The sequence below is a fragment of the Anolis sagrei genome, chromosome 2 (genome assembly GCF_037176765.1).
Source record: "Anolis sagrei isolate rAnoSag1 chromosome 2, rAnoSag1.mat, whole genome shotgun sequence".
Classification (NCBI taxonomy): Eukaryota; Metazoa; Chordata; class Lepidosauria; order Squamata; family Dactyloidae; genus Anolis; species Anolis sagrei.
The window spans coordinates 131,954,066-131,979,468 of record NC_090022.1 but is presented as its reverse complement, the minus strand read 5'-3'; the positions used below and the strand labels follow the sequence as shown (position 1 = coordinate 131,979,468).

General features: G+C 39.8%; 1 protein-coding gene across 1 annotated transcript in view; it reads left to right on the top strand.

Annotated features, from left to right (window-relative positions):
• Positions 1-24,813, top strand: part of NPLOC4 (NPL4 homolog, ubiquitin recognition factor) — a 56,166-nt gene extending 31,353 nt beyond the window's left edge. Inside the window, exons 11-17 of the mRNA XM_060764263.2 lie at positions 1,126-1,252; positions 3,133-3,293; positions 17,387-17,458; positions 19,469-19,564; positions 20,679-20,795; positions 22,316-22,418; positions 22,873-24,813. Coding sequence (XP_060620246.1) covers positions 1,126-1,252; positions 3,133-3,293; positions 17,387-17,458; positions 19,469-19,564; positions 20,679-20,795; positions 22,316-22,418; positions 22,873-23,030 — 834 coding nt within the window. The 3' untranslated portion in view covers positions 23,031-24,813. The remainder of the gene's footprint in view (positions 1-1,125; positions 1,253-3,132; positions 3,294-17,386; positions 17,459-19,468; positions 19,565-20,678; positions 20,796-22,315; positions 22,419-22,872) is intronic.
• The last annotated feature ends 590 nt before the right edge of the window (positions 24,814-25,403 follow it).

The window sequence follows — 25,403 nt, the reverse complement described above, 5'->3', positions numbered from 1 at the left end:
TGTCATGGAGTTGTGAGTGAGGGTATGGAAAAGAGGCTTGCATTCTGACTAGCCACTTAGTATTTGGCAGAGATACACCATCATCTTTTCATTGATACATACCTTGTTTCACTGGGCGACTACATTCTCATCTTTGTGAAATCCTGGTGTCTCCACTAAACATAGAAGGGCTTCTCCATAATTTCCTTAAGTTTTGAGCTGCTGCCCAATTCTACAGTGATGGCTGAAGAAAGCTGGCCTTATAGCAGAGTTGATAGTGATGTCTCCTAACTAGATGCTACTCTTTGTCTGTAGCAAAATATCATAGACTTATTTTTTTCATTCACCTTTAACACAACCTGAGATAGATTCAGGCAGAGCCTAAAACCATCTGTATTCTACCAGTGAAGTGCATTCCACTCCATTCTTCATTTTATGGAAGAAAAGCACATGGCTGAAATTAACCTTTTCTATGAAAATCATTGACATGATTCTCCTTCAGCCTTAGTCTTACCATCTACCAGTCTTTATGTCTACCAGATGTGAGCAGTCGGGCAACATTAAGATCTTAGACCATATGTGGCATTCTAGATTCTTTTCTTCCCAGCTTTTGGGCTCATACTGGGTTCCAGACAATCTAAACATCCATGCATCCTAAACAGTAAATTTTGAGTTGTCCTAGCCTTGGAGAGAGATCATAAACCTTGGCTCTGAAGCTTCAGCAACATGAAGTCAGATAAATACACCTGATTTATTTGTCCTTTTCAATATCTCATTTCTAAGCTTGATTTTTTTGGTAGCCTAAGAATTACTTGCTAAAATTAAGATTTAAAACTAAGCACAGAACTCATTGTGTATGTTTATTAAGAAGCACCAGATCTCTCTTATTATTGCTTCCACTCTTCAATCAGAAAATAATGTATTTTCACCAATGGCATCATAGGGCTGAAGTGTGCACTAGTGGTGGTAAAATGAGCAGCTCAGAGATAGAAAAAGATCATGTAGTGCATTTTGTCTTCATTTCCCATCATGGTGATCTGTGCTTGACTTGAAGTCAGCAGTCCATGCTTGATCTTAAGAAGGTATTATGACAATCAGTGCATAATGGATCAGCTCTTACTTCTGTTGTTTTCCCACCTTCTCTAGGACAGTTATTTTCTAAGTGCAGAAGAGTGCATCACAGCTGGGTATTTTCAGAATCAGCAGCCAAACATATGCCGCCTTTCTCCAGATGGTCACTTTGGATCAAAGTTTGTCACTGTTGTGGCTACAGGTAAATATGCATACACATTACAGCCTATTTGGGTTGTCTGAAGGGATTTCCCTCCTGTAGATAATGATAAAATTCTTTTTCTTCTATTGAGAGTGCTTATTTTAATGAGATTGCTTTTTTGCCCAATATTCTTAAAATATTTCCTCATTATGTTTCTGTCCTGTGTACAAAAACACTAAAGCAAACCTATTTTGGTGTATAGTATGTCTGACTAAGAAATATCATTCTGTACTAAGATCAATACTTTGGCCTATATTTAACTTGGTTAAAACCATTGAAAAACCCTATTAAATTCATGAGCTCATCATAAATTGATAGGCATTATGAAGTAATATACATAGCCAATGTCTGTAAAATTCACATTTAAGCTGCTTCCTCTTCAGTCTTTTAAAACTTGGATTGCAAGTTACAAACTATTCAGTTATCAGAGCAGAACTCTATTTGCAGGCACTTAGTTTTCTTTAATGTGGTATGTCTAAGTGTAATTTACTGGTTCTGATGTTGCTCACATTAACAGTGATGACAGTGCAGAGAAACAGTGGCAGATATTCATTTGATGTGCATCATACATGTCCCTCTGTGTTCACTGTAAAAAGGATGTGAATTAACTGCTCTGAGAACCTTTGAAACCACACAAAGGAATGAATGTGAAGTGTATGTGACTTTTTAAACAACCCCTCTCTGACTGGAAAAATCTTTTGGGATTTAATGTGTTGCTTACTCTTCAAAGCCTTTTAGCCCTGGAGTAGTCTGCTATCTCTGAGCTGGAACCTTTAGGTGTGATCCCTAATAAATTGATGTGATAAATTATACAGTTAGTGACATCTCTTTGTTGTAATTTCAAGTCTTCTGCAGAGTATGTTTTTTTGTCTTCTCCTATCTTGACTGCCCACTTGCAAATGATTCTTCCACTCCAGCTGTAGACAGTAGCTGTTCTTCATAGTCTCTGTGCCTTACATGAGTGGGGTTTTTTTTACCTATCCAGAGAAAACAATCAGAAAGTCATGCCACTAGCAGTTAACTCTTTTAAAAAGTTAGTCATAACCCACATGTGGTGTAGAGTTGAAATCTGGGGAGATTTTTAGAGAACTTTCATAATACATCCATAGCAAACTTTTTGGACTTCATCCAACTACACCTTTCACGCCACTTAGGCCAATGCCTTTTTTTGCTTGTCATAACTGAGCTGCTGTGCTTCACATACTGATTGAAGTTGAAACAGAATGAATGGAATCCACCTTGCAATGCAGTCTCACCTTGAAAAGCTAGTTTTTGGAGGTTTGCTACAGTACTGTGAAAATCTGACAGTGGAGACATTTCTACCTTCTGGATGTTTGGATCTTTGATTAGAGTGCAGGCAAAGATTAGGGAGGTTACTATTCTGGTTTCTGCTTTTCATTAATTAAGATCAAAAGAATCATTCCAGGAAAATTTATCTTCAAACATTGACTCTTCATCAGATTCACTAAACTAATGTTTCACTCAGTTGCCTTTGAATATTCATAGGGGAGATACCTAGATTTACTGTCATTGAAACAGACTTTTACAGTCAAGCTGACAAACTTGCTCATTACATGGCATCATCATTTGTATGCAGAACTAAGACAGAAATTCCCTTTGACTACTCACTATCTTAGTCATCTCGGGATATTTTAGCGGACGTTTTAGTGCTTGTCAACCCTTTGTTACATGGAGACTTTTGTTTGTTATACTTGTAAAAAAAGCTGTTTTGTGAAAAAGAATAAAGTGTCACTTAATCTTTTCCTTTCATTTATATTTCCTATTTTAGTTATGATTCTGTTGTGGGAGCCTATGGTTAAGTACAAATACATTACAATATAAATATGTAAAGCCGCTAAAGAGGCTGCCGTCTTTTCCAGGTGGTCCAGATAACCAAGTCCACTTTGAGGGCTACCAGGTATCCAACCAGTGCATGGCTCTAGTACGTGACGAATGTTTGTTGCCATGCCGTGATGCTCCTGAACTAGGCTATGCAAAGGAATCCAGCAGTGAACAATATGTGCCTGATGTGTTCTATAAGGTAAGTATCAGTTGCTTCCATCTCCTTTGGCATATGGCTGCTGCTGCCCTCCTTTGTAGGGTATAATAAGGAAAGGGGTACAGTTGCCTTGCATTCCAATGGGAATGAAACAACAGTTACAATCAGTGGACTAGCATTTCCCCAATAACTGACCTTCTCTTCTTCCCTGTTGAGAGTCAAGTTACCTTCAAGTATAAATGTCTAATTGAACGTTGAAAATCTAGATTAAAGTTTTTTATGCCCACGCTAGCTCTCAAAGTAACAATTGTGCTAGGTTTGTAATGTTCACTCTTTTCTCTGGCTTAAGGTAGCACATCCCTCTATCTTTTGCATGGGATGCATACCTTTTGCCCTCCTTTTGGAGATCATTTTTCAGGGTTTCCCCTCTACATGAAACAAACAAGCAAGCAAAGGTAATCATGATGCTTATTCACTGTTATCTCTTTCCATATTGGACCGTCTGCTTCTGAAGAGCTGCATGAGTTGGAATTTCTCATAAATGTAGCTCTGTCAAGATACTGATGCTTTTTTGGCTGTTAACCTCTTGTCAGGTCCTTTTGAATCTAGAAACTGAGTGGAGCATTAGAGTAAACTGTGTGGTTGAATTCTGATATTCATACTTGCACACACAAATCATAGAATCATAGAGTTGGAACAAACCTCATGGGCCACATAGAGTTGGGACAAACCTCATGTGCAGGAATATTGCATTCAAAGCACCCCTGACAGATGACCATCCAGCTTCTGTTTAAAAACTCCCAAAGAAGGTGCCTCCACCACACTCCAGGGCAGAGAGTTCCACTGCTGAACAGCTCTCACAGTCAGGAAGTTCTTCCTCATGTTCAGTACTTCGGCAATACATACGGAACTACATATTTGAAACACTTCCTTGTTTCTCAGAAGTACTGGTATCATTCCCCAGCTCCTGTTCAAGTTATGTGGGAAGCATGTTACATGCTCCTTTTTGTCTCCTGACCAAAAAGCATTCTGAATTATCTATACCCTTGTATTTGACAGTGTATGCCACCTTTCAATTGACTTTTAATAGGTCAATTGAGAGTTAATGTCTACTTAGGAGGGATGCTCACTGAAGCAAAATGATACAACAGTGAGAGTTGACACCTAATGAGAACAGATTTTACTCTAAGGAATGTTCTTATCAAACTCCTGGTGAGCATAGTGCAAAGTGATAAAATTGAATATAAGCCTCAAGCCAGAGAGTGAGTGGTGTGCAGTTGTGGTGGGGAAAATGGAAGAAATGTGAGCAGAAAACTATGTAAGGGAAGGATCAATATATCTGGAAGATTAGATACCACCAAGGATACAGGTTACTCCCTATTCTATGACTGCAGGCAACCATTGTGGAAATTATGTCTGATGGTGAATATTTCCAGCTTATCTTCTTTGTGTTTTATGGTTCAAAGAACAGCAAATGTGAGGGGTTTTTTTTCTGTTCTTTACTTGGTGTGTGTGTTTACTTTCTGAGCTAGAAGAAAATGGGAAAAAAATCCTGAAAATTCATTGGAAAGAATGTGCTCCCTTTCTTTACTATACTTCTTTTTCAATTAACACTGTTTTCCCCAATTTGTCAATATCTGACCAGCTGTAATGAGTTATTCGGATTGGCATTAATACACAAAATATTCATTACCATTCAGTAAAGATCGCAGCTTTTAGCAACAGGAATTTGAATAGGTTACAGCTATCAACCTCACTGTTTATTTGTGCGACATGAAGCCATCAGTTATTGGATTCATTTTTCAGAACTGTCTGCAGATCTATCTAGCTATGGCTGGCCCCTCAGAATAACAATATCAGAAGTTCTCTCTCCTTTGAGTGCAAACTTGTTGCCAGCTGAATTAATTTTTTATCTGGTTTGTTTTGTGTTGGCCCTTCCCTAAGTCACAAAAATTCCTGTTACCATTACTGTTTACCTCTGAAGGTATTATTCAGCTATATTGAGAATGGAATTTAGTGTCCAAAAGTTGCACTTGATTTTTTCCCATTTAATTCTAATGTCATTCATGTTGCAAGATACTTGAGGGAATTCTATAAAGTCAAATAACCTGAACTTTTTCTTTCACATGCAGACGTCCAAATCTGACTAACGTGTACTCAAAGTTGACCACCACTAGGGAAAAGCATGCTAATTCTGATTACCTTGTTATTTCTCTGAATTATTTCTAAGCCCATTGAGAATGAGAAAGAAACCACACCAGTGGCATTATTAACCTTTTACCTACTTCTGCTATTTTTATAACAGAAAACTTAGACTCTTTCAACTTCATGAACTGTTTTAGCCTATATACTAGTTTGAGGTTGCTGTTTCCTCCTTCCCATTTGCAATGTTCAAGTTGTAGGAAATCATAGTAAAGAAGTGCCTGAAAAATGTTAATGTTTTATTACTCATAGTTGAAATCAAGCTTCTTAAATTATCATTGCTAAAGGGGAAAATGTGGCTTACAATCCCTTTTCATGGACCTCCAAGCCGTCATCAGTATAAAAACGAAAATAATGAATTGCCACTCTGAGCAGTATTTTACCTCTAAACAACCCTACTGACCCTAAACCCTGCTTTCTCCATGGCATTTAGAAATCAGCTGAAAAGCCTGGATATTGAAACGGGAAGTAGACCTCTGGTGCTTTGGAGTGATTTTTTATTTGTTTGTTTCTTAAAATCCAGGAGACTATACTCATTGGTAGCTATGTTGGTTGTGCAGTAAATTCAACAGAATCCAAACTCTACAAGCAGTGATACCTTTATCGGACCAACACAAAAGCATATTATACATTATGCAAGCTTTTGAAGCTTCACTAGCTTTTTCATCAGACAAAAATGTTTTGTTAACAGAAGAAGCAACTTGGTTAAGTTATGTACGGAATTAGTGGGCTTTCGAAGTTTGATCACTTGATATCTGTGTAATACAAACAAGCATGGCTACTCTTAGGAAAAATAATGGATCCCTCTGCATGGGGGAACTTTGTAAAGTAGCATACACTAATAGTTTTCACATAAAAGAGCTTTTAGAAATGTGTTGGATATACCCCAAGAAACCAATGTTTTTGTAATGCAGGGTGTGTTTATCTTAGCAGCACTTTAAATACAGCAGAAGCTATTGAACTCATATGTTGTTTTGCTGGGTAGGAGAACAGATGCTTTCTAAATTCCTGCAGTCAGAAAGGAGGTGAAGTATGTAAAATGAAAGACATTTGAAGCAGTACTGATACAAAGCAGCTTGTTACATAAGATATGGACTTGGTATATTCTTTCTTTACTTTTAGAAAGTTTCTGAATTGCTGCATAAATAGAAACCCATTTTGAGATCAGAGCCTTGCAGCTGGGAAGAATTGTTTCAAGCATTAATGGCTGCAGGGACCACAATGAGTGAAGAGGTGCCTGAAAAGGAAAATAGCAGACCTCTTTTCTCTCAAGCCACCATTGTGTGGAGTGCATCAGTATGTGTTGTGGGATTGGACTGGGGGTTATGCCACTTATGACAACATGTTTCAGGCATTGCTGGGTCTTGCGAGAACAAGTATGATTCACTTGTGTCCAAAATATCACAAAAACAGGCAAACCAACAACACCAGATTCACTCTAGTTTTATGGAACTAGGCATTTTTCCCAGCCCTCTGGCAGTTCAAGTCCTTTATGTATTTACCACACTCTTTGTCTTGGCCCCTTAAAGGCCATGTCAGCACTGGAAGCAGGGCTGTTAATTTCATCTGGACTATCAAATCCAGCTGGTGTAAAGGGCTGGAGTCTTATCACAGAGCTAAGATTATAGAATCAAGACAAATGGTTCTTACCAACTGACACCCCCCCCCCCCCCCGGAAGGTTCTGCAGTAGGAGAGGTCCTTTCAAGACAGCCTTTATATCTATATCCTTCTGTCAGCACTGACTCCACAAGCCTTAAGATGCTTCTTCACTTTTCAGTTGTGAATAGGCAAGAATTCATGACTGCCTCAATAAGTAACAATAATACTAGTTGTTGCTGTTAACTTCCATAAAGTCAACTTCAGCTTATGGTGACCCTATGAATGAGAGACCTCCAATTGTCTCTATCCTCAACAGCCCTGCTCAGGTCTTGTAGATTCAGGGCTATGGCTTCCTTGATTGAGCCTCTTCACCTGCAATGTGGCCTTGCTCTTTTCCTGCTGCCTTCTAACTCGCCAATGTGAACTGTACCACCCATGGCATCCATGAAATAATTCTATAGCTGGATCATGGTATTTTCTTGTAAGTCATGTCTTCTCATAATATGGCCGAAATACAACAGCCTCCAGAGAGAGCTCAGACTAGGACCTACTTCTTTGTCTTTTTAAACAACCCACAGAATCTATAGAACCCTTCTCCAGCACCACTTTTCAAATGAATTGATTCTCTTCCTTTCAACTTTCTTCACAACCCAGCTTCCACAACCGAAGAAATGGGAAATATGGTGACATGAATACTTCTAACTTTAGTTTTCAGTGATATATCTCTACAATATTTTGTCTAGTTCCTTCATATATGCCCTTTCAAGTCCCATTTTTATGATTTTATGATTACCAGAAGCCTGTATTTTGATTGTGTCAAGGTATGGGAAATCTTAAAGTACAAAGTGTTTCAAAAAGATGAATCCGATTTGAAATTGCTATATCCCTGAACCACAACTGCCCATGAATGAAACTCCTAACACTTAAAAAGGTGGGGTATAGAGTTTCTAATTATTACCGTTAGATGAGCCTCCCAGTGCATAAGCAGCCCCAAGTTTCAGTTATTAACAAGATAGCAATCCTGCAACATTGGGCCAAATGAGATAGTCTCCTTTTACAGCATACATTTTTAGATTTGTTTCTGCTTCAAAATGGTTAGTAATAGTTGATAACTTGTTAAACCATTTGAAACTTTTTGTGTAATTGTAATATGTTGCCATCATGAAATATACTATTGTGAAATTGCATTCATCGGTTTGAAACACCCTGTATATCAAGTATCCATCAGTGGCTTGAAAGAAGTTTTATAGAAGAGGTAGGGATAACAGCACAGGCTAGTGTGCACAGTCTACATTTAGTGTAGCAGTCAGTTGTTTTTGAATTTTAGATGTTCTTTCCCAAGGGTATTAGTTGTCATAACACAATCAGGTGAAGTCATCAATAGCTATGAATGCTTAAAGTCTGGGCTATGTGTTCATCTGCAATGTATGTGTATGGTGAACATTTCTCCTTTTTTGTGATTCTGGGTGTTAAAACACTTCCTCTTCTTTTTGAAGCAGCATTCAACTAGTCTGCCAAGTTTGACTTTCCATTATCTAGCTGTCATCTTATTAGGCTCCCCTGTGAGTCTCAACCTGTGGTGCACTCTTGAAGTTGGTTGCAGCACCGCAGGACTCCAGCTCTAGACTTATTTCATGGATGTCTCAACATTCCTTCAAATGCAGCATGCCAAGCAAAAATATCTAGCAAAGGGAATCTGAATTATATGGATCCTTTGAAGCAATAAAAGTATCTGAGGTTTAATGCTTTTGCAGGACTCTGTTCCCTTGTTGTCATTAGAAAAAATCTATGATCTTAGCATGAATGCAAAAACGTCATCTTTTGCAATGACTTGTGCTTTTATTGATGTCCTAACACCTAGGCAATTGCTTGGGGCTGCTAAAAGACGAAAGACAACATGTATTACAAAGGGACCTTTGGTCCCAATTTCATTTTTTTAAATCCAAAATCTGGACAGAGTTTTTGTATTTGGGCTCCTGCTTCAGCTTTCTGTAGTGTGTTGAACTAAATAACCAAACCTACAGAATTTCAGTTTAAGTACAAAGGCTTGTATGTTAGGTTTCCATATGTTCCAGTGGCCATATTGAAGGGCCTAGTTCTTCTGTTAAGAGCTATTTAGGATTACTGTCCTCTTCTAAAAACAATATCCCTATAGATTTCTGAGTTACAACTGTTTGGTATGTCAAGACCATTTATAACATCCAGGGATAAAGCGAGAAATGTGATCGTCTTTTGATGTTGTGATTCTCTGCCTAGCAACAGGGACATGATGTGCCAAATACAGAGCTGAGTGTACGAATAATTCATGGTGCTCAGACTTCCTGTGCTCCAGACAAACCATAGAACTGGCACAGCCCCTTTTCTCCCCACCCTCCCAAGAGCTATTGGAAAGCAGCATGGGGCTTTTTCTACCAGGCCATTGTAGGATCCAGCTTTTGTGTAACACCTGCCTTGAAAGTTCTCACCAACTTTCAATGCCCACTTTGCCTTTTGGTTTATAAAGAAATCTTCTTTCTACCTGCAGCCTGCTTTTTGTTCTGAAGTGCTACGAATAGTTGTCGGGCCCCAGTGTAAACCCTTCATAGTCTTTTGTTACTGTCCTTTCTTTCCTCGATTTTTCAATTCTACTTTCAAGAAGAAAGCCGAAATCTACCCAATAGCTGACCATGTATTGCTACAAGAATGGAGCTATTCTATTCTTTATACTTATTTTTAGTTAGCATGTCTTTCTTGCAATAGAATCACCCTGCTGACTGATCTTCCATTTGTCATTGCCTATCCACCTTTCCCTGCAGCGCTACTGTCTGGTTCTTTGTTTCTCACCAGCACTAGCCAGTTGCATGTTAATTTGGATCAAGAAAAGGCAGTTTTGTCAGCTTTAAAAGTTTCCATGTTGCTGTGTCATTACACTACAAACAAGATTATAGTTTCCAGGTAGGACTGGATGACAGCAATTTGTAGTGGCTTGAGAATTGGCATGCCTGTTTCCCCCTAATGTATTGTTGTAGTAAAACTACAGATGTCGTTTGAAATAAGAGTAAAGCTTTTGTATAGTACCTTCTATGCCGATTCACTGAAGGAAACAATTTCTGGCATATTGGGCCATGTATAAGGAGAAAGTCTTCCTGCTCCCCGGCACATATTACCCATGGCCAGATCCTGACAAAAATTTCTATAAGGGCTAGATATTCTGGTTTTACAATGAATTCCTGGGTTTCTTTGGTCTTGGGCTGATCTTATTTCACTTACCAAACTAGTCCATACAGGTTTACTTAAGAAAGAAAGTACTGGCTGCTGATTTGCTCATGTTGTATGTGTATGTGTTTAATATGTATTTTAATCTGGTTTAAATTTTTGATAGTTTAATTTTGTTTAAACTTTTGTATTTTGATTAGTTACATTTGTCAATATTTGATAATAGGTAGAATTTTGTTACATTATTTACAGATTAGTTATCCAGGTTCCATCGCTTTTTGATTTTTAATCACGGTCAAATTTTACCATTGATCTGTTCTTTATAAGGCTGACCAGAAAATAATAATAATAGCTGACCAGAAAATATTTGAAGTTTTACTAAATTTTTCTCCATAATATGTTACATAAATTCACTCTTGGGCATTACTAATGAAATTAATACACTGGAAGATATCAAAATGCTGTGAACTTGCTTGGTTTGAGTATTGGACTGTGACTTTGGAGAACAGAGTTCAAATCCCCACTTGGCCATGGAAATCTCAAAAAATTAATAGTCTTGTTGTGCAGAGTTTTTATTTACCAACAGCTTGTTTTTGGACAATGTATTTCTTTTTTCTAACCTCACCCTCTGATATTTTTAAATGGGTTACTCATAATGCCATAGTTTCCCCAGAACTTTAGTTACATCTGCCTCCTGGATGCTCAGAGATTTTTTATCTTGGTATGTTGGGAGGAGGAAATCCTTCTATGGCAGCTGTCTGGGTACTGTCACAAAGCTTTTTAAGATATGCAGTCGCGATAGTAAATTGTCTTGTTCCATGTATGTTTTTTATATATGATTAAAAAATCATAAGCATCATCTGATCAAAAGAATTCATAAATTTGCACATTACAGAATCCTGCAAAACATTTTTTAAAGAAACTTTTTATTTTGCCTTCGTGGGTTATATTAAATTGAAGCAGCAGATGTGAGATTTATGATAGCTCTGAGCAAAAGTGAAAACAGCTCTAGCTCTCCATTAGGTTCCTACTACCCTTCCGCATCTTGCTGGAAGATGGTTTAAAATGCAAATATGTTCCACCAGTCAATAACTGCAGAACTTGTATCAGGCTCTTATTCAAAGTGGGTAAAAAAATTTTTGTCCTTGTTGAAGGATTTGATTACAGATGAAACAGCTCCTGTTTCATCTGGAGCTGTTTCAAGAAACAAAGCAAGTGTGGGAGGGGGTTAAATAACAGGAAAGTCCTCTTCCATATTACTGGTGCCATTTCTGAGAACAAGGCAAGAGCATATCAAGACATCACTGACCATATTGCACATTGTTTTGCCCCCACTGTTCCCCCAATTAGTATTCAACTGTACTAGACTTGTTGAGTTGTGGTTTATAAACCTTTAACTTACAGGTTTGGTTGTCCTTCTGACTTGTGCTTAGTTTTCCTTGTGGAGATAGAGAAAAAGTACGGGCAATCCTTGAAAGGTTTGAAAAGCTACAGATAGGAGTAGCTTTTAGTAAAAGAACTAGAGAAAAAGAAAGAAGCCAGAAGATTCATTTGAAATCAATCTTCTGGCTGGGTACAAAGATGTAATGGCACAAATTTAGCCTTAAAATTAAAAATAGCCTCACTAATGTCTGGTATTTAGTTTGTTACCTTCTAGCAGTGGGGTAGAAATCATGAAGCTTCTCCAGGCGATTGTGGACTACAGTTCCCAGTATCCTCAAGCAGTATAGTGAGGGGAGAAGAATCCCATGAACCAGTCCTCTCATGCAGCCCTCTAATGACCAGTACACCAGTCATTAGAGGGCTGCATGAGTCCCTTCACTGTTTTAATACCAGGGGAAAAAAATACTCTAGTCTCATGGAACTTTCCACTCTGTGAATCCTCTGATGGAGAAAAGGCGGAATACAAATTGATGAGTAAATATTGTAAGCATCTGGCCAAATTTCTGTATTTTGCATCCTGCTGTTTTTATTGTTTACTTCTAAAACTCTTTTAGAAGCAAATCTTTGTCTAACTTCTGTTACACATTGCATTGTTAACTTTCTTGTAAATCATTCTGGGGCCAAATGATTCTGGGGGTGCTTGCATTGTGTATTCCTCCATGGCAGGGGGTTGGGCTAGATGGCCCTTGTTGTCTTTTCCCATTCTGTGATTCTATGAAGGACATTATAAAACATATTTTCTACTAACCTGAAATAGTGAGTGTGAATGGACAGCCAAGTGGTTTAAAAGAATTCAGCACAAGGCTTCTGTATACATGAACTGTGTGAACATTTTGGTACCCGCTTTTGTGTTGACTGGGTGGATAGGGGCAAGGAGCAAATAAGGATGAATCCAAAGATGCAACAAGCACTGTGCCACCTACCTGTTCAGACATCTGCTACAGATCAAATGGAGGGTGCATCTATAAAAGGCCTGCACAACATGCGGCCCGGGAACTGGATGCAGTCCTCACAAGGATTTGGTGCAGCACACAGAGGCTTTGAGCTTAAGGCTTGGAGAGGGAGGTCACATGCAGTGCTATAGCAGAGTAGCCATGAGAATCCACCATTCCTTCCTCCAAGTGTTTTACCTCTACACATTTCCTTTCTGTATACAACAAAGTTACCAAACTAACCTGTGACAAAGGGGGCACCAACAATAGATCCAGTCAGGATGCTGGAGGTGCTGGTCTCAGTTGGAAACATTGCTTGGGGAGGTTGTTGGGCTCAGGTTGGAGTAGTGGGGAGTGGGGATGAAATTTTAAGGGGTATCAGACCTTTATTGAGGGAGGTTGGAATTTTGGGCTCCAGGTTATGTTCAAATTTAAAAGTAAATTGGCCATTTTAGGAGAAAGAGAAGTGGTAAAGAAGATTGAAACTGATTCACTTCACTGCGTGCTGTGAGAGAAAGGCACTCTCTCAGAAATCCCAGAGTGAGGTGCTAACAAGGACTCTGTTGCTCAAAGATGCTTAGCCTTGATTTTGGCCTTTACTACTGCCAAGTTGTGCATGCTTGATCTACACTGTAATTTGAGTCCCCCTGGGGGACTCAAATTAATAATAATTATTAATAATAATAATTTGACACTACTTTAACCATTATGCTGCTCAGTGTGATGGAATTGTGGGAGTTTCGTTTTATGAAGTCTTTCACCTTCTCTGCCAGTAGGTGCTGGTGTCTCATCAAACTACAATTCCCAGGATTCCATAGGATTGAGCCATAGCAGTTAGACTGGTGGCAAACTGCATTAATTGTACAGTATGGATGCCCCCAGAGTCCTGCATCGAACTTTGTTTCTGTGATGGGGTATTCAATTCCTTTGTACTCCAACCTGACATGTTTGAAGGCTTTCAAAAGTGTAATTGCTTAACAATGGGACAGGGGTGGCTCACTGCAGCTTTTCTCTTGAAGAGCTGGCTTCACGGATACTGCTTTGTAATGCTGAGATGGAAGCTTCTGTCGGATAGGAACAAAATAAGCAAGTATATTTCAGATTTCAGTAACCTGACTTTTAAAAAATGTCTTTTAATGTGGAAATCCCCTGAGGGCAAGATGAAAGTGAACAGGTGCTGGGGAAAAATGTGCCTGCATATTAGAACTTAATTGGATTTGATGATGAGTTCCAGATGGGCTAATTATATGGCTGGTGTGGCAAGTTGTTTCTTGCATGGGCAAGTCTGCAAGTTGATTTCATTGACTTTTATTTTGCTGTTTGCCATCTTGTGAAGATTAAGGGAATGCCAGCAAAATAGCAGCCTGTGAGAAGCTAGCTGGGGGCTGTAGTGCGTATCCAGAAATGTGGGGAGTACTCTTAAGAAAGACCGCTATCTTCTTTCCCCTGATGATGACATTGTGCCTAATGAGGAGGATCAGCATGGAATGAAACCTGGTAGAGGAGTGCAGAATTGGCTGTGCTGTGTAAATGCAGTTTCCCTGAGTAAGCACTATGAAGATATATCCATAAAAAGCAATGGGCTTTTAAGATACTAAATTGCCTTAGAACCAGCATTTCCTTCTCTGTCTTCTGCTGGAATTCAGAAAATGTAATGGGCAAGCGTATGAGCCTGTTGTTGCAAGCATAAGAATATCAAGCAGACTATCTTATTCAAGAAATGAGATTTGTCTTTGTTATCAATATTTTATTTGGAGACTCATCATAGCATGTTTTGGGCACATGTCTGATTGGCAGATGTCTACATTGGATTTTCCAGCAGAGACAGTCAGTGATGCCACTGTACCAGTGTTTCTCAACCTTCCTAATGCTGTGACGCCTTAATACAGTTCCTCATGTTGTGGTAACCCCCAACCATAAAATTATTTTCATTGCTACTTCATAACTGTAATTTTGCTACTATTATGAATCGTAATGTAAATATCTGATATGCAGTGTGTATTTTCAGTCACTGGAAATCCCAGCAACTATAACTCCCAAATGACAAAATCAATCCCCCCCCCCCCCCCACATGAATACATGGCATAAATACTCAATATTCCGAAATGTGAACACTGGTAGAGTTTGGGGAAAATAGACCTTGTCATTTGGGAGTTCCAGTCACTGGGATTTATAGTTCACCTACAATCAAAGAGCATTCTGAACTCCACCAACGATAGAATTGAGCCAAACTTCCCACACAGAACCCCCATGATCAATAGAACATACTGTGTTTTCTGATGGTCTTTGGCGACCCCTCTGAAACCCCCTTGCGACCCCTCCAGGGGTCCCGACCCCCAGGTTGAGAAACGCTGCGCTATACTGTTTGTTCCACTATTGATTTGTTGCTGTGTTTATTTTTCACCAAACTCAAGGATGATAAGTTAATCATCTTACAAGCAACCTGCAATAGTGAACTTTGGAAGTCTCATAGTTCTTTGTCCCACTAGTAATGGCAAGAAGGTCCTTGAATTTGATAGTGTGAAATGCTTCATTTTGAAGATAGGTGAAAATTCCATTGAAAACTGCGTAGTTTCATTTGGTAAAGATAAAAAGCAAACTTTAGTGAATTTGGGGAAAGTTATTTGTGTCCGTAATTGAAGGTACATCCCTTCCTTAGTTCAACAAAAACTGTTGCTTTTGATAGATTTTTATTAGGATTTTCACGAGGGAAAAAAGCCTTCAGCACCAGAGGATATTAAAGGCCAGGCAGAATTTGAACTTGTAGTCTTTTAACCTATAAACCTGAATGAATTACTTGATAGTATGTTGGAGTGCTGATTAGCAGTTCTCACCAGGAATGACCGGCTGATGGTTTCCCTCCCGTCTTGTGACTTGCATTGCACTGTGTGGCAGCCTACATTCTCATTTGAGCTCTTCTTGCAGTGAATCAAGTCTTCACACTGGCAGGAGTGTCCAAGTATTTGTCCTTGGGATCTGCCTCACAGCCACGTTTGCTTTGCAAAGTTTAAGAGAACTTAAACTCTTATGTAAGGTCTCTTGATTGGAAATTTCAAATGTTTAATTTATATAGGTCTGAGTGAGTGATTTATATCCTGTTAAGTGGTGATTTAGTTGGAAAATACAACCCCCACTTGCAGAATCTTTAATGAAAAATGTCTGTTCTTATGAATTTATTTCTGAAGCAGTGTTTAAACTCAGTGTGTTTGGCATAAATCAGGTCTAATTGTCACATTGTGATTAATGAACATGTGCTAGCCATTTCCGCCCCAAAAGTGAACTTGTACTCATTTCAATCCAGCAAAGTGAAACAAGTTCAGAGTTAGCAGAGTCATTTTTTCCCTCTGGTCTAAGAAAAGGAAGGCAATAATGGCTAAGGTTTTCTCTTTTCAATACTAAAGTCCCATCAGATAATGATTTTCAGATAAATGCTTCTGAAGATTTTTGAGGTTCAGCAGGGGCAACGTGCCAAAGGGACTGATAGACTTCTCTGTTTTTCAGATTCAAAGGCAATACAAGGGGCTATGAGGCTGGCAGAAGTTATCTTCTTGCCATTTCTTTTTACGTGTGGCCTAGATGCATAGCCTCTGTCTTATTAAGGTTACAATAATCCTTTTAAGCCTCCTGTGAAATTAGTAAATATTATACAAGGGATAAGACATTCATATCAGTATAGCTAGCATCCTTCGCTGTTGAAAAATAATGAATTTTTTTCTTCCCTTGGGCTGAGAAGAGCTGAAGCTGTGGCCAAGCCAAAGAGACATTTTCATGTTGTGATCCTATAGAAAGGTTTCTGTCATTGAGCCATAGGACCACCTTGTGCTCCAAGTGAAAATAGTGTGTGTTAGCTATGATTCATATGAACCAAGTTGTAAGGCATTGAACTACTTCATTGGAACAATAGAAGCTGCAAGGTATGGGAGGCTTCCCATGCCGTCTGATAGGTGTGATTGATGGTGTACCCATTTGTATGGTCTTATGGGGAAAGAGCCCGTAAATGCTAATCTGCAGATAGGAACCAGCAGCTTCTCATTCCCCTCCAAAATATCCATGCCATTTATATCGGTTGTTAAAACTGCCACTGGATTAGCAGAAATGGCTGTGTGCCCTTTCAGTTCATGCTGATAATTCTCTTGTACACAGGAGGTATTGATTGGAAAGTGGGGTAGAAAACCTTGCACTTTGTTTTCATGTGTAAAACCTGCTGCAAAGCCATCAGTATCCGAGCAACCCATTGTCTTTAGCTTGTACTACCCAATGTCGGAGTTGATTTACTGTGTTGGATGAGCCATCTGTGTTACTCCATATGGAGATGAAGTTTATTATGACACCATCCCTAGTTTTTTTTCTTCTTGAGAGTAGTCAAATTCTTATTATGGATAATGTTTTTTCACATTACTACAACTTTCCACAGAATTGTTGACTGCATAGATGAACTGATGTCTGTTTTGAATTGTCTTTTTCAAAAAATGTAACCCCATATTCTATTGGAGATGTGTTTAAAATCTGTAAAGCAGGAATTCATGTTTGGGATCACTTCATGGTGTATGTAAACTGTCCTGCTCACTTGCTTTGGAATATATGTTCCTCACTGAGTGCTTTTGAGTGCAAAAATGGCATTAACAAGCTGGCACTAAATAATCTACTAGAAAGTATCTCCTGGCCCACCTGGAAGACTGTGATGTTATTTGTTCTGATCTGTTGCTGTGTGGATATTCTGCATTAATCATTCTGCCTAACCGATTCACTGGTGTTCATTTCAGGGGAGAGACAAGTTTGGCAATGAGATCACTCAGCTAGCTCGCCCTCTTCCTGTTGAGTACCTTATCATAGATGTAAGTATCCGTTGTGCTTTATACTGCAGAGAAAAATAAAAATGGGCAATATTCATTCCAGAGCTAAACTTGACATTACTGTTTTTCTTATTGGTTGCAGTTTTGTTTTGGGGCCCCAACTATGAGAAAACGCAGGAAAGCATTTTGCTTCCTTTGTTGGACGTTCTTAAAGCATCTCACCACTTTTATGAAATGGCATATATTCATTAGATAAATAAAAATGATTGCACCCATCCTCTCCACAGAGAGGTTGGCAATTATGTTACTAGGAGCTTGTTGGCAAGGAGGAGATATTAAGCAGCTTGTTGCTTACAGGCACTGAACCAAATGTGACTAGATGGCCAGTGACATCTTCATTGCCTTAGCAGGCTCATGTCCAGGCTATTTGGCAGACTGTATCTCCTTCTGTGATCTGGCACTGGCCCTGAGATCCTTGAGAGAGAAGCCTTTCTCTCAGTCCTACCACTATCAGTGGTTGTGCCTATGCTTTGGACTCATTTTCCAGGGAGGCCAGAATGCTCTCCTCCTTTTTGTAGTGAATTGTTTTTATATGTTCTCTATTCATTTATTTTAATTGTATTTTATATATTTTAAAATAATTGTATATGTTTATTCCATTTTAAATATTTGACTTCTATATATTTTAATTATATTGCTTTATAAGTGTGAGCTACTTTGGGTCTCAATTCTGAGGGGAAAACACATTATTGTTGTTATTATTGCTTCTTTTTTACAGGGAAATGATTTTATTTTTCGTATAAAAGGCCTGTGTATATATTGCATCTTACTGTATATTAAGCACGTGATAATCTGTAAAAATGGCTACAGGCTAAATTAAGGAGGAAAGGCATTTATAGGATGGAAGAATGCAAAGAAGATGTAATGGTGATTTTGGTAGCACCAGTTAGAGGTGAATCTAAAGAGAGTTACCATAGCAATCTATGATGATGGTGTCAAATTTTCACTTGTTCCTCCTCCTTCTTGTATTTATGTTGCTGTTCAGAGTTGAAATTGGGCTGTAGGCATTTGCAACCTGATTCATGGGGTGAGCTGCTGCCTGTTGCAATAGCAGCAACCATTGTGTTGAGCCTGCAGACTTTCTGCTCCCAGTTGATAGCCCAGAAACACATGTATTACCAAAGCAGCAGAGGCATCTGTTTTTGAACCACCTGGGGTATAATTAAGATAAAAACAGATTGGCAGAGCATGCAGTTAGGAGGAGTCTGAAAAGAGATAAAACTGAATTCCTGAAGCCTCTCTCTTCACAATTTGTCTGTTGTTTTTAAAAAAATTATTCTCTTATAACATGAGCTATTTCTGTAGTTTTGGTGTTGTTACAAATTGTACTCAACCCTGATTGAAAAGCCTTTTGTTAGTCAGGTTGCCCACTCTATAGATTCCCAACTGGGATTTGACAGTTCTTCATTTTTAAATGCAAGAGCCTGTAATATTGGTTTACCTTGGGCAACTTGTGTGAGATCAACAAGCTTGCTCTTATTTTTGTTGTAGTCATAGCCACCTCATGTTAACACAGCTTACAAGCCACTTCAAAGGAAGATGTCTTTGTCTTATTATAGTTGCCTTTTTTTTTAAATGGGGGGAAAGGCAGCAGGTGCCTGAGCTCCTCAAGGATTCAGCCTGGCACACTTGACAGAATCTGTGTCAGATGGCAAGCCTAGTCTTGATCAACCCATGCAGGTCTTCATATTCCCAAACAAGCCTTGTTGTTTGAACTGAGATTCCTTGTTGTGATCTGTTTGTTCAGCCATACAGGGTGAAGCATCTCATTGGGGAAATAAACTGTGCGGGTTAGGCAGAGACTGTGCAAATATGAAAAGCTTCACTTCATACTTTCTCCCTCTGGCCTTCCCAGCTGGGCCTCTGGATCTTTAGATGTTGAAGATGCTCAACTAAGGCCTTCATCTGCCATACATCTGGCTTTTGTTTTGTTTCTTGCAGTGCTGTGCTATGCCAGTTGTAATTCAACCCCCCTTTTCCTTTTTTTAAAAGATTACTACCACGTTTCCTAAAGATCCAGTTTATACATTTTCTATTTCTCAAAATCCATTCCCTATTGAGAACCGTGACGTGCTGGGAGAGACTCAGGTAAGTGTGAGTAATAGTTGGTGTGATGTCTTTGTACTATCGCACTGGATTAGATTTTAGTATTTGGAGTTTATCAAGCATGCACAAAAATTGAGTTGCATAGAATGGATGGTAAACCCCCATTTCTAGTCTCCTCTTAGCTCTTGTGCTAAATTTGTGTGTGGGAAGAGCAGCTCTGGGAGGACAAATTGCTCGCAATCATGTAAAATAGAACTTTTACTGTGAAGTGTGTGCATCAGAAGTTAAAGCAAAGATTGCATGGATGTCTGTAATTGAAACACTTTCCTCTTGTAATAAGCACTGGCATAATTTGCAATCTTTTATAGAGAAATGTTGAATTTTGTGTCCCAGAAATATTCTTGACTGCCACACATACATGTTTGTATGTATTTTCTGTAGAGTTCTTAGGACAGAAAATATGCAGTACATAATTGAAGCAGAGATCATGTTCAGCAGAGACAGAGTCTGGGTTGTCTTCTGTTTTTGTTGTGTGTCTAGTGATGAGCCACTGGGTCTAAAACACTTTAGATCAGTTTGACTTTTCATTTCAGTTGCCCTGGCAACTGTTGGCAATATGAAAACAGGCTTGGAATGACATACAATAATTTATCGGAAATAGGATGCAAATGATAAATGGTAGATCTGACCATATTTGTCTTTGGGGACTTGCTCAGTTTGGGCACTATCATGAAGGAGAGTGAGAAAACTTCTCTCAGTTGATAGACTGATGGTCAGATAGATGAGGTGAGGTTTTGGGAGGTAGAGAACTCTGTGTGCAACACCAACCGCCCTGTGCTCTCAGGTGTCATGGAGAATGCCATCTTGTAAGATTCAGCTTGGTTGGCTTTTATGCTCCTGAAATGGTTAGGATTCTGGCATCATTGCAATTTTCTGCCATGGGAGCTGGCTACAGTTAGAATATATACCGTAGCTGCCAAGTTTAGAAAGCTTCATTTGCAAGACTAGGCCAGGGATATTAGGCATGTACAGATAGATAAGCTGTATTTATTTGCAAGTAGCAAAGAATGTTGGGATTTGGCAAATATAAATGCAGTAGACATTTTAAGAAATTGTATAAATACTGAAATATGTATTGTCTTCACAAACTTTACAGGACTTTCATAGCCTGGCTACATATTTGTCCCAGAACACCTCCTCTGTGTTCCTTGACATCATCTCTGATTTCCATCTGCTCCTCTTTTTGGTCACCAATGAAGTGATGCCTTTAAGGGTATGTAATAAGAAGCAGTTTATTCTGGAACTTCACGCGAGCGCATGCAGAGGAAGGTGCTAATCATCTCTGGCCTCCAGAATATCTCGCGTGCTGAAGGGGAAGGTTAAGCTTCTGTTAATTTGGCAAAGCCTTTTCTCAGACACCAAAGCCTGTCTTTGCTTTTGAAGTGGCCTCTCTAAGGTTAGCAGCAAAGATGCTCGATGGACTTGAAAGTTGGCTGTCTTGTGTTTCATTTGGAAGCTGGGTTTGTTTGTATCAGTACATTTTCAGCCTAGATGAAGCCAACTTGTATGTTACATCAACAACTGGAAGTGTTTTTAAACTCTCTGAATCAGAGTTTCCTGTTGTAAATTATTGCACCATCAGTCACCCAGTCTCACAGAGGCCAACAACTTCCCATGTTTGCTTCTTCCCTCACGCCTACGCCCTCTTTTACTGGCTTAGAAACCAGAGCAAAATTGCACACCAGGTTCTTGAGAATAACATCTGCAGAGAAGAAGGGAAAAAAAGAATCAAGCCATGTGCTTTCCAGAAGGTTCAAGAATTGTAAACATAAACCATGTGTAGAATAGCTGGGTTGCCAGTGGACAACTGGAGATCGGGGCCAATCAAATTTGTTTCATGCTGCCGTTTTGTGTGTATGATTGTATGTTTATCCTTATATAAAGAAACCTAACATTTGTAGTATGAATATAGATCCAAAGCCAACAAAAAAGATGTTCTTCTTAGTGGCTTTTTTTAAAGGCAAAGTTACAGTGTGAATTGTTGGTAATGCATTATGCACACATACTACATACTCACACTCTCTAAGTCTTTTGGGTATGAACACTGCACATTTCCATCCAGGACATGTAGGTACACACACATACACACACACAGCTCATAACTTGTGTGTAGCACCCTCTGCCGTTTGTAGCACTAGATGCTTTTTCAGCAGTTATATTAGATCAGGCCCACTGTTTGCCTTTTGCAGGTGACAGTTAACAGTTAACGCTAATCAAGCAAAACTGCAGTGGAGCCTTCTGTTGCCCATCTGTCTATTGACACTTTTACACTCACTCCCACAGTTCTCTGGAACATTGTCTACAAAAGTTCATTAAGACAGTTCTTTTCCTCATAATACCGCCCTGAGCCATATTGGCTATGCATGTGCTCTTCTGCCAGAAGGAATTCAAAGGAAGAGAAAATGTCACTATGCATGCAGCCATTGTAGTGCCAAAAGATCCAAAACTGCTGTGTGACCGGGATGTGGTTCTTCTTACTGGTCAAAGCATGCTGCAGATGTCAGTATGCTGTTATTAGGAACTTGAAAGACAATCTGTCCTTCTAATTCTGGCTTTCAAAAGCCTGCAAAATTGTTAGGTGGGGAGGAAATGGCGAGTAGATCTCAGTGGACTGTAAATTATTATTAATATATCACCATAACCATTGGCATTCTTGAGAGATGGCATAACTCATGCAGGAAAGGATGCTTCTTGAATATCTCTCATGCGATGCTGATCTACCTTCTCTTTCAGGACAGCATCAGCTTGTTGCTAGATGCAGTAAGGACTCGAAATGAGGAGCTTGCACAGACTTGGAAGAAATCAGAACAATGGGCCACCATCGAACAACTTTGCAGTATGTCTAGGCATTTCTCCTTTAAAACTGAGATTAAGGCACCTCATTGGAGAGTATTTGGTTTAGGATACATTGATTTGCATATATTAATCATCAGTCCTCTTAAAGGAGAAATGCCTAGACATACTGCAAAGTTGTTCGATGGTGGCCCATTGTTCTGATTTCTTCCAAGTCTGTGCAAGCTCCTCATTTCGAGTCCTTACTGCATTAGCAACAAGCTGATGATGCTTTCCTGAAAGACTGAAGGTAGATCAGTATGCATGAGAGATATTCAAGAAGCATCCTTTCCTGCATGAGTTATGCCATTATCAAGAATGCACAATGGATACTGGTGATACTATTACCTAATACTCTTACTAGTCCACTGAGTTCTACTCGCCATTTCCTCCCCACCTAACAATTTTGCAGGCTTTTGAAAGCCAGAACTTACTGAAGGGACAGATTGTCTTTTTAGGTACAGTTGGTGTTCAACTGCCAGGACTCCAAGAGTATGGTGCTGTGGGCGGTTCAGAACATGCAACAACCTCCTCCATGTGGGCCTGTCAGCACTGCACCTTCATGAACCAGCCGGGCACAGATCACTGCGAAATGTGTAGCCTCCCACGCAGCTAGGCCTCGTCCGGCTTGGCATTCAGGGCGGCCATCACAGACCAACTGGCAAAAATACAGAGGCAAACCCTTAAGCCGGGCAGGACTGTTCTTCCTCCTGGGATGATGCACCATGAGGGGCGGGACAGAATGGGCAAGTGGGGTGGTGACCCATATGGCGGGCCCACAGCGCCACCTAGGGAGCGGCAGCTTGCCCTTGGAACTGGCTATTTCAGTGGGAGAAGACAACGCAGCCCTTCTGCCCAGTGCTGCAGCCTTGCCTTTTCTTTGCTCTCAGTATTATAGAAAGCCAGAGGCCATGTTTCCCTTGAACTGAGGTCACCCATGTGGCTCATCAGCTCTGTGGGCACATGGCGAAGTGGCCATGCCCCCTGTTAGCTTGCATGCCACAAGCTTTCCCCAGCCTTAAAAAGTCAGTGAGTAAGGCTAGGCAGCAGTATTGAAGGGACACCTTGCTCCCCGAACACTAGCTTGCCTAATATTGTTCTCTTGACGTGCTTTGCATTTAGTCCCAGAATCACTGGGTTGGTGGTGCCTGAATCACTGCAGTCCACCCTGTAATTATAGTTCCCAAATTGAATGACTTGCAATGAAGAACATGCCACGGCTTTAGAGCCTGAGGCTAAGCCCCAAAGCACTTTGATGCTTAAAAAAAAAAGAGTGTAATTCTTCATTGGGAAGGGGTGTTGGTGATTGCCTGTTGACCCATTTTTGTCCAGTCATCCATAATGGAGCTATGTCAGCTGCTGTTCCCTGGTGCTTCTCATCTAGCAGGTGTGCAACAGAAAGGAGTATTCTCATCCAGATAGGACGAAGGCAAACAATTGGCTATCCCATCTGAAAGCAGATGCGGTTTTGACCAAAATCATTTGGGCTGTGTCATGGTTACGCAGGCAACAGTTCACATGCCCCAGATCTCCCATGCCACCTTCCCTTTACCTTGAAATTGTTTTCTGAAATCAGCAACTATGAGCAAGGAAAGCTTGCAAGTACCGTCCACATACCTGTTAAAAATCTGAATATAATCTCAGCAGGGCACAACTGAATGGGGAATTTGAAGCTTTGTCTTACCCTGTCACTGTCCAGGCACAATGCAGCCAAAGCACCAGAAATCCTCTCACCTCAAGAACGCGAAACATACTGTCCGTTCATGTAACCACAACTGAGCCATGCTCTCAAGTTTCTTATTTCTTTTGAAGTACCAATTTCCCAACAGTAAAGATATCTGTTTTCATGATCCAAATATTTTCAGCATCTCTGCCAGCAGTATAAGGGCAAATATGGTTCCTCTTGCAGTAGTATTTCTGCACAACTGAACTGTTATCACCCAGGCAAATCCATCAACTTTATTACAGAGAAATCATGGCATGTTTGACCTCTGTTTGCTTGTGTGGACAGAAGGCATTCTGCTTTAAACCTTCCCACGTTTGATATTTTTTAGAAGCTCATTGCCACAGCATGATGTGCCTCCGCCCCAGCTCCCTGTTCTCATTATGGGCACGTAGGCCTGGCTCCCAGACAGCTGCCATGAGGGATGTGGTCGCTCTGCCTTCCATGGCAAAAGTATCTTGGGCTTGGATGGTCAAGTGTTTGGAAACACTTCCTAATTATTGTTGACAGGACATGTGACATAGGTTTGCATTTTGACTAGATTTCCTGAGCTCACTGGGCTGTAGCCGCTCTTGCTATTCCTCTTTGTCTGTGGGTTGCAGAGGTGTGTTGGGTTTGGACTGGAGTTAACTGAATAACAGCCCTTCAAATAAAAGTCTATTAAAGCATCTGAAAATGACAGTTTCCTGTGCCTTTTATTTCTCTGCTTGTGTTAACCCTCTGTGTTTGGTTCTTTTCCATCAACTTGGACCTTGCACAATTGTTAAATTACAGATCTTTCCCCAGACAGAACTTCAGCTATTCTCCAGGGCAGCCTTCTTGATAATTGACCCTCTTCACTTCAAGTTCCAGTCCTCATGCCTACTCTCTAAAATTCTTGTGTATATTGGTTGATACAGAAGGTAGTGATTTGTGGCATTTCAGCAACATTGCCAACTAAAGATGGTGAACTTTGTCTAAAGAATGATCTAATAATTTTAGGCAAAGTTTTGCTATCTCCATCTGTTCAGAAGAGCACAGCTTTTGCCTTCATGTTTATTTGAATTATTGCTTAAGTTCTGGCAGTAACATAGTGTGACCCTTTGGAGATGTTTTGCAACCCTAAAAAATTGTATTGGCTTTCCTGCTCATGCAACAAAGTGGCAGTAAAACACTATTAATTGCAAAAGGAATTCTACTTTTTTGTCATCATAGGTGATCACGTATAGTTGAGTATGATTGTCTTTCAAAGGCTCCTTGGTCATGCAATATTCAACTTCCTGGATC